The 11,998-nt window shown below is 45.6% G+C and overlaps 1 protein-coding gene across 3 annotated transcripts in view; it reads left to right on the top strand.

The window, feature by feature from the left end:
• Window positions 1-39: 39 nt before the first annotated feature.
• TOM1L2 (target of myb1 like 2 membrane trafficking protein) overlaps window positions 40-11,998 on the top strand; it is a 51,814-nt gene continuing 39,855 nt past the window's right edge. For 2 of the 3 annotated variants that reach the window (XM_061346477.1, XM_061346469.1), the window contains exon 1: window positions 86-158. In XM_061346477.1, the coding sequence (XP_061202461.1) occupies window positions 107-158 (52 nt within the window). In that variant the 5' untranslated portion in view covers window positions 86-106. Of the gene's footprint in view, window positions 159-11,998 lie in introns of all 3 variants that reach the window. The other variant, XM_061346458.1, reaches the window with a different exon arrangement.

Raw genomic sequence — 11,998 nt, 5'->3', positions numbered from 1 at the left:
TAAAAGAAGCTGCGATTGGTCTGTGAGGCTGTCAGTCAGGGCGGGGTGAGGGACGGGGAAGGGGTGGGGGGCAGGCCGCCAGGCCGCTGTTTGTTGTCATCCCAAGATGGAGTTTCTGCTGGGGAACCCCTTCAGCACCCCGGTGGGGCAGAGCCTCGGTAAGGGGGCGAGGAGGGGCTGGAGGGGTAGCGGGGCTATGGAGGGGTTGTGGGCCTCCGGGCGGTGGGGACCGGTGAGGTGATGTGGAGGCTGTGGGGGGGGGGTCAGTGAGGGCCTAGGGGAAGGGGAGTCTGTGGAGTTAACTGGAGGTAACTGCATTAAGTGGGGCTTCATTGGAGGAGTTGAGGTCTCTATGGGGGTAACAGGGGGTATGGGGTGGTCTAGTGGGGGTAGTAGGGGTTGGAGGAGCTCAGGCCGTGGAGGGGTTTGTGTTTGGTGGGTGTTGTATGCCTTAGTGTGGCTCACAGAGGGGTCTGTGGGCAGCAGTGTGGGGGGTGTTGGCTTTGGGGAGGCTGTTTGCCATGGGGGGGAGCAACACCAGTGTGGCTGGTGGATGAGGGGAGGTTGTTGTCCTCCTTTCCCGCTTCCTTCACCTCCCTGTGTGTGCCTGGTTCCAGAGCAGCACCAGGGTTCTGCTGCCTTTAACCCAAAGTGTGGAACCCCCCTGGGCCTGTGCATGTGCAGGGAGGGTGCTGTGGTTTAGGGATACAATGCTCTGTTTTCAGCCCAGAGCTTCCACTGTGTTTGCTCGTGCTTTGTGGACATCAGGTAGGTTATTTTGGTTGTGCTTCTGCTGTAAGACTGGCCAAGGCCTTCCTGGGCTGCTGTGGCTGCTCCTCCTTCCTTCCCTCCCACAGATGCATTCACTCTCAGCTGTGGCAGGTCTGGTTTTGGGCTGGGTTGCCACAGCCAGGACTATGGGAGGAGGCCTGGCCACCACTTGTGCAGAGTTTGATGCCTTGCCCATGGTTGGGTGGCCTGGCTTTGCTTCCTGCTGTCTTCTCTTAGACCTTGAAGAGATAGACGATCCCTTACATTGGGAAGGAACAGCAGAGCAGCTCAGGTTCCTGCAGTGAGGGGTCCCAGGAGCCAAGGCCATGTGCAGTTGAATGCTCTGCGTTTCAAAACACCAGCAGTTCTAATGCCTTGTTTAGGAGTTATATATAGCATATATAGCCTATAGCTGTTCCATGGTAATTTATGGAATCTTGACCCACTTGTTCCTTCAATTTCCAATTGGAAATTAAAGTGGAAACATTTGGGATGGGACCTGATTGTGGCCTCAAAGCCCAGAGGTTCTTCTATAGTAGTTTCCTCACCCACACCTTGCAGAGGTGAAAGGCCCTCACATGGGTGAGTCTCCCATCATGCAGGCTGGGCTCTGCTTTGTCTGACTCCGTGGAGCATCTGTATAACTTGCTGGTTTGCTTTAGCCATCTGGGGTGGTTATTTCCTCTGCTTAGGGAGAGAAGTGCTGAGGATAATAATGGGAACAGGGAAAGTTAAGCATGATTTTAAAGTGCCTTTGCTTTGTGTTTGGCCATCTGACCACATCTGCTGGGACAGCTGGCTGATAGCTGCTTGGACAGGCCTTCTACAGTGAGTGCTGTTAAAGGGAAGGCAATCATTTCTCATCTATTTATTGTCAGTTCCTTTTAGCATCAGTAAGTGTTTTAAAGGGGCTTCCTTAAGAATTGCTGGGGGGGGGGGGGGATGTTTAGCACTAAAAGCTGCTTTTCTAACCTTCTGTATTCCAACCTCTGCAAAGGTTTTCACAGCTCTTCCATCCCGTCTTTGAGGAGTTGCTTCCACCTTGGAGGCTTTGAACACAAAGCTCCAAAAGAGCTGCTTTCATCAGCTAAGGTTGGGGGGGGGATGTGAGGGGCTTCTGATGCAGCTTCCCTTAATGCAAAACTCAGCTGTGCTTTAAGAATGGATTCTCATTCCAGGGGGGGAGAAGAGGGAGCTGCAGATCTTATTTTGGAAGGAAGATATTTCTGCTACTCATATCCCTGCCAGTTATCCCTTCTCTGAGACAACAGGGAAACAAAAGCATGCCTTGTTCTCAGACAGTGCTATTTGCCCACTGTTTCCACAGGCTTCTTGTTTTTTCAATGAGCTTGTGGAATATGATTTTCACTTATGTTCCTCTTCATCCTTTCAAAGGAACTGAATGATTTTGTATTTCTGGTTTAACATATTGTGTTGAACACAGTTGTGATGTTTTCAAGAGAGGCCTAACACTCACCAGAAGGGAGGAGTGCAGCAAATCCTGTAGGTCCATCAGAACACCAAGAATGTGTGTGCTCTGCCAGGAAGTAGCAGTGAGTTCACATGAAGATTTAATTAGGGCTACACGATGTCTTCAGAGAAATGCCAGGTCTGAAGGAACAAAGATGTGGGAGAAGGTTTGGGGAGAGGTAATACAAGGGATTTTCTCTTTTCCTCCTCTTTAGCTGGATAATGTCTGAAGCCAGACAGGCTTTTTATGTGAGCCCTTTTGCTTAATGTGGCAAAGTAATGCAAAGATGAGCTTGGAGGATTTGTAATGGAGATGGATGGAGCTTCCTGCATCTAAAGTGCCGGTTTAAACAGCAGCCAGGTTCCTCATCGCTGAAAGCTACCTGATTTTTGAGCTGACTTTATAATAGCCTCTATTTAATTTCTAGTGGTGGCAGAACCAAAGCTGTATAAGCCATCACCATGGCCAGTAATTACAAACCACACTTCATTTTGCTTTGATGCTTTGATTGACCTGTGGACACTGAACTGCCTTTATGCCTCCAGCAAGGTCCTCTCCTGAGTGGAGGAGGTAGCTTTTGATGGGGCTGTTGTGTGGGTCTGAGAGATTCCTGAACTTATCTTGTTCATTCCATATTGCCTTTTACCTGGAGGGAGGTAATAACAGCACTTTGCATATAAACTGAAAACTTCAGCCAGGACTTTGTAGCAGAATCCAACCCTGCCCCAAGGCTGTGTGAGCAAATGGTGCTCTATAGCATCCCAAGGCACTTAGAAGTCTTCCTGGTCCCTTCAGCCCATCACAGTGTTGGTAGTCTGTGCTTCCTAGCAGGCTTCCTTGGGAAGATCTAGGGCTTGTGTATTGTTCCTGGTGTATTGTGAGTGTTTTTTAACCAGTGCTGCGTGCTCAGCATGCATTGAACCCAGTAACCATTGGTGATGCTGCACAGGGAGCCCGGAGGGCACTGGAGCTTTCACTGGCAGCTTGTGCTGGTGGCTCTGGCCAGCTGAGGGGTGGTTGTGCCACCAGCCCTGGAGAAGCTGGCAAGGGTCTGTCTGGAGGGTGAAACTGGGTGCTGTGGGCTTCATTGCTGCTGAGTATGGCTGGTTTCTGATCCTTTGTGGCTCTGGGTGTTGGCCTGGTTCTTATAACCGAGCTGTTGATTTTTCCCACTTAGTGCTGTAAATATGATGGACTAAATCTTTAGAGAAAAGGATTATTGTGAACAGGCCTCCAGAGCAGTGAGGAGAAGTGCAGGAGGGTGGGTAGTAAACCAGCAAAGACAGACTGCTTGCTGTATGGTGAGGAGCTGGCCTGGGGGAAAAAGCAGCAATTTACAGTAGTGGGAATTTGCCTTGAGATTGAACATCCTGCCACAAATTGTGTTTTATCTCTCTTTGTTCAAGGGAGCCATCTTTAAAGTGTCACCACTCGATTCAAGGTTATTAGAACAAATACCCTTGCCATCGGTTAGCAGAAACAGCTCAGATGATTAAAGCTGATTGAATTACAAGAATGGGGAGTACTGGTGCCTTCATTTTTGCTTACTTGATATAGACCATATGGCTTCCACATGAGGACACAGGAAAACCAGTTCCATTTTGTAGTATTTTGAGGTGGTTTTTTTTTACCTCCGGAGATTTTACAAAGGCTTCAAGAGAGTGCTGACGTGTTTGAATCTAAACCAAATCTTGCTGCTGTCCCCCCACCCAGCTCCCTTAGGGCTGAAGGGGTGAGCTGGGGCAGTGATGTGTGAAATGAGGTGATGGATGGGCACATCCAGGTCCAGTTTGGGAAGGGCTGTGGTCAGGGCTTTGTGTGCTGCTGAAGTCAGCCTTTCAAGCTCAAAGACTGCCTGACTTGGAGCCTAAGACTTCCAGGGAGAGAAGTCCAGCACCAGACTTAAATGCACAGAGGCCTGAAAGGTAATTGTAAACTATACAGTAGGAACTAAGGAGTTCTGCATAACTGGGGGTGTTGATCAGGGTTTACCCCCCTGTTCCCTGCTGATGAAGGGAGGTCTGAATGAAGGGTTCTGGTTCCTACACTTGCCTTCCAGTCTGTTTTCAGAGGAGGAACAGTACAGTGATTTAATGGAGAGTATTGTTCAAGGAGGCTATGAAAACAAGGCTTCAGCAAAAGATACCAAGGCACTTTATTGAAGCACCGGTGAGGCAGACAGCTTTGCAATTGATTTTTATCAAAAGCACTTGCAGTTTCCATTCAGGGCTATTAAATTGATAATAAATGTGAACAGAGTCTGTTTCCAGAGCTGCTGGTTCATTCCCCTCCCTTTAATGAGAAAATGCCTCAGCTTGGGAGGTGCATAAACACCATTTTATTTTCCTTTCCCTAAGAAGCACTTAAAGCCTTTCTTCAGGTTTCTTCTGTCTTAGGATTTTTATGAGTCTTGGAATAAAAGTGGTTCCTAAATGAATGAGTTGATGGCTCCGTGCAGGAATAGAGGAATGTATTGCAGCCAGCAGCCCATGGTAATCCCCCAGGAGGAATTAACCCAGCCTTTCTTGTCCACATACACAAGTTCCCTTCAGAGTAAACTTACTACTTTGCTATGCTGTAAGTAAACCACGTTTTTAAAGACAAACCTTTCCCCAGCACCAGAAGTCAGTGCTTAATGTGCACAGCATCATCTTAGGATCTGGAACCAATAAAGTGATGTGTTTGCAGCGTGCTGCTGGGATCTGCATCATCTCTCCTTTTGTTTATTGCATTATAATGAAATAAAACCATAACTGCTGAAGTATTGTGCCCTGTTCTATGGGAAGCTTTTCTCAGGACAAGGTAGCAGTAACTAGGTGCCCACAGCATATGCTGTGTGGTGTCAGAAAGATGAACTTTGTGTTTTCCTGCAGTGAAGAGAGCACAAGAAGTTCTCTCCTCAGAGTTTAAGTGCTTTTATAGGTATTCCTGTAGCTGGTCAGTTGGGAAGGATCCAACCCCCTGCTGTTCATTTAGTGCTAGTCATGCAGAAGAGGGTCTGATAAAGTGCTTTTAGTTTTGTAAGATTACTTGGATCTGCTTTCACTTTGTGACAATGAATTCTGTTGTAAGGCAAATCCGCATGGAATATGAAAGTGGATCTCTTTGCTTTTTAAAGGAGCAAATAACTTCTGAGTCATGGATCTGGCAACTTGGAGAAACTACGTACATGTGTGAAGCTGGATAATTAGTATAATGCCATTTAATACTAAGGCTCTAAGACTGGATTTATTTTATAGGCACAAAAGCAGATTGTAGTTCATGAAGGTATTAGAACATGCATTTTTGAGTAATGCAGTTTTATCTCTTCCAGCACAAGATACTTAAATATATACTCCATATGTTTCTAATAGAGACCTCGATGTGAGAGGTTGCAGTGTGAGGACAGCTCGTTCCCAGTTTGCTTCTCTGCTCACATACTGTGTCTTTAAACTGCATATTTCATATGTGCTTGACTAAAAGCACAGTTAGAAAATCCCCACAGACCCTTCCAACTGATTTCAGATTTCAGCCAAAAGAATTCTCACCAAAAATAGCAGCATTGTGTGTTTTCCTTGGCTGGATTAAGAACAGGTTTAAATTAGTGAGACTTCCCTTTGATACCATAAGCTATGGTGAGGTTTTAATTAAGCATCCCTTGAAGAGGATGGAGGCATTTGGTAGCATCCTCAGTGCTGGTGGTCAGTGGGGTTAGAACTGCGTGATTGTAAGGTCCTTTCCAACCCAAACCATTCTATGATGATCCTTTGTGGGGAAAGGTGCTGCGTGGTTCTTGCAGGGTTGGTGCCTATCAGGCTTGTCCTGGCAATCTCCTTCCTCATGTGGTGTTTTGTATTTGGGTAAATCGTTTCACACCCTGTCTTGGTTTCAAAATCCATGTGATGTACAGGCAATAAAAAGCATAAATGTTTGGAGAACACAGGGGTGAAAGAAGCATTGTAGGAGCCCTGAGCAGCTGAAGTGATCTGAAGGCCAGCCTGCAGAGCACCATCTTCCTCCCTTTGAGTCTGCACACATCATCCAGAATGACTTTTCCATTTCCATGTCTGTCTGGGGAATTGTTAGGTTTTTACATAGAAGATGCTTGTTGCTGAGGATACAGATCCTATCTAGGATGGACAAGCCTCATCTTCTTTGCTTGCTTAGTCATTCTGCTGATGGTTCTCCCCGATTGCTTTGCTCACTTGTTTGTTATCAATGGGAAAGGACTATTAAAATGGAGAACAAAACCTCACTGATCTAAAGGCTTTGCCTTTGCTTCTCTCTTCCCTTAGGAGCAGGTCATTTACTGCAGGTAAACATGTCTTTACATAACTCATGGAACCACATCTTCCAGTCTGTAGGTGTTCTTCCCATTGCTCAAGAGGAGATGCATATAAACGCAGCCAGTCTGTTATTGGCAGCACTGTCTTTACATTTAAATATACACTCTGTGATTGTTCTGTACCTGTCAGAATAATAAGGTAGGGCCCATAATGTAGTAACTCATTTCAAAATCAGGGATTAAGGAAGAAAAGTCCCTTTATGTATATACCCTGCCTGTGTTTAGGCAATTCCTGGCAGGGTTATGTAGAGACTATGCTTCAATATCAGTTCACAGAAACCCTTTGGCAGCTCAGTGTTAGCCACGTAGTTTCAGAGCATTAGGAGACTCAAAGATAGAGAAGATAGAAGAAACCTGTTGAATCATTTGTGTGGTTCATAATCTTGCTTTCTTCTTGCAGGCGAAGGCAGGCTGTTCCCCAGCTGGTCCTCAGAAACCTTCTGGCTTCCATTACTTTGGGAAGAGATTCGTTGTTCAAATTTAGATCAAAGCAAATGTACACAAGTGGAGGCACAGATTGGTGCGTTAAACTGTGCTTGAACCCCAGGAGCTTTGCAGAGCCTTGGCTTCTTATGCTGAAAGCAAGAGACTTTGTTACTTCCCAAATGTGCTCAGGAACGATGAGGGTATTGTTACTGTGGACGTGTTGCATCATCCCTATTTTTGTGCATCTCCTGCAAGAAGTGTGGCCAGCTTTGTATTTGTCCCAAATAGCAAAGCTTTCACAGATCTTGTGGAGATCAGTAAATGCAGAAAGTCCCTCTTAAAACCTTGTATTTCCTGATTATTCTATGTTTTTTTAACTTAAGTTTTGTTTCAATTCTAGTTTTCTGCATTTCCCTTCCTTTTGGAAGGAAAAGGGCGTCCTTCCTGCCTGTAACCACAGAAAGGTACCTTGAGCAGCTCTGACAGTGTTAAGGATTTTAACCAGTTCATTGGTTCCTAATGTAAGGTATTAGTAGAGAAAACAGACAAACTTTATATTAGAGTGTTTGGGATATTTCATCTGGAAATCAGTCTCCACACTGTGACCAGTTATTCCCTGAACTCTGGCTAGTCTTTTTTCCAAGCAATTATTATGGGGTGTGGAGATCATTGGGAGTGAGAGGCAGAGGTTAAGTAGGATCCAGCCTGTATTTGCTTTCGAGTTACTCTATCTAATGGTTAAGCTGTAGTAAATGACTTGATTTTCATTATCTTTGAGCTGCTCTTTCTCTCCTGATTTTGAATTCTTCTAATTAGAAGGGTATTTTAATGAAAAGAGCCATCTCAGACCTTTGTGAAATGTTCTGTTAGTGCAAAGAATGGGAAATCTGAAATCACTTATTAGACAAGAAGTTGTTATGGCAACTCTATGGTGGCTGCCTAATGGCAGAGTGAGATCAGTTTGTATTTACAAGTGTAATGAGCAGTTCAGTTTGAGCAGCTGTCAGACTTGACGTGATCAAAGTTCAGCAAACCTCCCAAATGGGTCAGTGGTTAGTTCGGACACTGGATCATGTGTGGGTTTTATCTCCTATCATTAAAACCACCTTTAAAATGCTCATTGATGCCAATGACTTGGCATAGCCAGTGAGCGAGAAATCCCTCTTCCAACTAAGTTCCTTAAAGGGTGTCAGCCTTGAGTCTTGGTGCAGCTAGTGAGGTATTTCACGTGTAGCATCCCATAAAGGAATCCTTAGTCTGCATGCTGGCTGTTGCTGATCACCAGGAGAGAGCTGAAATGGTGCCACCTCTCTCGGGCAAGCTCTTTACCCCTAAAGGGCACCCTTTCATAAAGACTGTTTCATTATACTGTTGTTGGTTGCTTAGGAAGCTGCTGCTGGGCTGAGGAAGGACGTGCACAGTGTACATGAACATTAAAGCCAGAAGAAGCTGAGAAAGTCTTGATCCACTCAAATATTAGGGATGCCCAGGAGAGGATTAATCTCAGCTGAAGCTGATGAAGCTCAGCCACTGAGTGGGTCACCAGCAAACAGGACCAGGCTGGTGGTGGTACCCATTGCTTTCCCAAGCAGGAGTAGTGACACCAACATGTATCAGTGTCACACAGCCAGTGGTTTGTATTTGGTATGCAGTATCCTGTCTAATCTCCCATACTCATTAACAAGCTGTAAGCAGCAAGGACTGGGGAGTTGGTTCTCTGTGGACTCCAGGAGGCTGTATATATTCACACTGGGAAAGTTCCCTTCCCATCCCTGCTCCTCAGTTTTCAGAGTGCCCTTTCTTCAGATCAGCCCCTTTCATTTGCTAGGGTTCACTTTGAGCCAAACTCTTTGTAAGCCATGCTCAAAACCTGTGTTCTACTTAGAGGTTTAACTGCCCAAGGACCAGTATGGTTCTTTTCCCCAAGTAAAACGCAATCCCCTGCACGTTTACACTGGGTTTACTTTTACCACAGTAATAGCATCATGTACAACAGGCAGTTGCAGTGGAATGTGGTGTAGTGGGGCAGTTCCTGACCTGAAGAAGTTACATGACTCAATGAGACCAGTTGGGGATTGGAGACTTAAGGGAAAATGAAAATGGCAGCCTCAGAAATAGGCATTTGCATGTTTGATCTGCACTTCTTGCATTGACATTTTCTATTTATCAGTCTTTTTCAGGGTTATCTGTGGCAATGCACTTGAGAAGCAAGGCTGTAGAAATGGAGCAGTGTTTTTAGTGGGGTTATTAGAGAGCAAGAAACCTGCATTTCTCAGCCTGGACAGGCTGGAATTGCACACATATCTTGTTAATGTCGCCTGGTTTGCACTCAGCTTTCCTGAGAAGACTGTTTGGAAACTTCAGCAGGCATAGCAAGCTTGGCTCCCTGGAATGGGCAGCTGGCAATAGAGCCCTTCAATGAGAATTGGCAGGAGTGATTCCCGGTACCTAGAGAAGCAAGAGCCAACTCTCCCCTTTTCCTGTGGTGAGAACACTTAGTGTATTCCAGTCACTGACCTTCAAGCTATGAAGAGTTTGAATGGGATGGGAGCAAGCTGCCTCATGCTCAGGTCTGCTGGCATCTTATAGAGCAGTGTGAGAGGAGGCTCCTCACTGCCTACTTCCACATGTGGGATAATCATGGTTTTCCAAAGGACACAGCTCTCACCTTCATAGTAACAGAGCTGGGTAGGGGAACATGCACATGAAATAATCACTGCAGGAGTTGATTCAATTCATTCTTAACACACAATATCCTGTAGCACACTGCAGCTAAGGGAGTAAACTTGTTTTTTCCAGCTCCTTCCTTTGTAGGATGGAAAGATTCTGCCATGTTTTTGGCCCCTCATTAAATGTAATCAGTGTTTTCAGTTCATTTTAAGCATGTGAGAATGTGGGCAATTGACTTGAGTAACCTGTAAAACTGATCTAAATAATACTAATGTAGGAGCCTGATGGATTCTCTTTGCCTTAGAGTCTGTTTGCAGCAAACATGTTCCAAGGGAGTGGGTGGGAGGGAGAGGTCTAAATATATGGGGCTGGATTTTTGGTGTGCAGCTGACATGGATTAAAAATTCCTCAAACATTTCATCCATGAAAGGCAATTAGGTTTGTTTTATGAATATGAAAAGCACGTCGCTTGTAAGTACTGGAGTGAAGTCCCAAGTGAGTTATTAGAACTTGCTTTACTCATGTAGTACAAAATTGGCCATCAAGAGCTGATAGATTTCAAATAGAGCTCACTGCCACTCCGATCAGCCACAAGTTTCCATAAAGATGTTCCTTTTGGCCTCACCTGTAATGACTGGATGCTGCTGATGTCCTGAACAGGGCAGCAAGGCACACATGAGGCCACCTCCTTGCTCTTGATGCTGCTTTAACATCTTGTGCAGCTGAGCTATGAGATTGGAACACTTCTCTGCCGGCAGTTCTGGGTGGTGAAACTGCGTCTGGGAGCATAGAATACTCCTTTCTCCCTCCCTCTTAACTCCTGATAGTATCTTGCTGTCAAATACATTCTGCTTTGTATTGTGGTGGTGTTCTGCATTTGGGGAGGGGGGGAAATGTTTTAAAAAGCCATTTGCAACAGTTTATTTAAGGAACTGTCATCCTGGTGTTCTGTGTGACTTGGAAAATAGAGCCTTCAGGCATGTTAGCAAAGAACTTGAGAAGGAGATCAGTCCTTTCAGCTGCCCCTGCTCTCAGATTTGAGTTAAGGCTGATAAAATGCATCCCCCCCCCCCCCGCCTTTAGCAAATGCTTTTTGGCATTAGGACAAATTCATGTCTGTGTGAGCTGTTTAAGAGCTTTCTTGCAGTATTGGGCTAGTCTGTTGTGAGTTCTCTTTCTGGTGAGAAAAGCTTCTCAGGTGCTAAGGGTACTTGGGAAAAGACTCTATTTGCAGCTTTTTCTAGTTTAATGTAGGGTTTTTGGGGGGTTGGGGACAGCCAAAGACTCAGCTCTTAAGAAATGTTGTATTTCCAGTGTTGGTCAACAGGAGCTATTAATCTGATATGTGGTTTAATAGCTGAGGTTTTCAGTTAAGGGCCTGGTAGCCCCAGTTAAGGAACAAAGAGTTCCCCCAGTCATCCAAATCCGTTGGAGAAATAAAAGCTCTTTGGCAAGCTGAGTTCTGCCTATGGAAATGATTAAATGTTGGGGTGGTTTGGTGTGCAGCTTACTGTGGCCAAAGGAGGAGGAGGAGGAGGTTTGGGTCACGGTCCCAATGCACTGACCTGCTTAAGTAGCACAGCACTGATTAAATTCTCCTGTGCAGAGTCATATGGACAAGTCGTGGCAGTCGGATTCAGACAAGGCAAATCCAAGGGGGAACATTTTATCACCTCGAAGGTTTTAATGTATGCTTTCGTGCCTCTCATCTAGATGGACACATGGAGTGTGATAATATCACACTGCTGGAAGCATGGCCTCATAGATCACAGATGTTTGCCAAGCAGAGCCATCATCTCCACCTCTACAACCGTGCAAGGGGACAGTCTGTCAGGAGATGTGGCATGTCACGAAGGAGTAGCTGGGTTGTTGCTTCCCTACAGTAAATCACACAGCAAACACCTCCATTCAAATCCACTAAAATCCATTAATACAGGGGGTATATTTTCAAACTGCTTTGACATTCCTGATTGAAGGCTTTAGCCTATTGAAGCAAGCAGGTCCTTGTTTGTCGCTTGTAAAGTGGCACCAGAGGATGAGTATCGTGGCTTTGCAGGGAGATGGGAATCTGGCCAAGGTCACTGCTGAAAGAGGTGAGGAGACGTGCAGTGCAAGCAGAGTTTTGGGGAGAAGTGCCTGTGAATCACACAAATGGCTCTCTGAGCTGCTGCTGTGTGACCTAGCTCTGAAGGACAGCTATTTACAGTACATGGGTCACCACGCTTGCTTTAATTGAGTGTACAGCACATAGGAGGGAGGCAGGGGGTTGTGTGTTGCTTTTAAAGCTGGGGAGAATGAAGAAGTGGGAGGGATTTCGCTTGGGTTTAAAGAAGCAG

Source organism: Neopsephotus bourkii, unplaced genomic scaffold (assembly GCF_033783945.1).
Source record: "Neopsephotus bourkii isolate Nb327-2 ecotype Australia unplaced genomic scaffold, CSIRO-AGI_Nbou_v1 NB_39, whole genome shotgun sequence".
NCBI classification, from domain to species: Eukaryota; Metazoa; Chordata; class Aves; order Psittaciformes; family Psittacidae; genus Neopsephotus; species Neopsephotus bourkii.
Note: the sequence above shows the minus strand (reverse complement) of the source record. Positions and strands in the feature narration are given on the sequence as shown.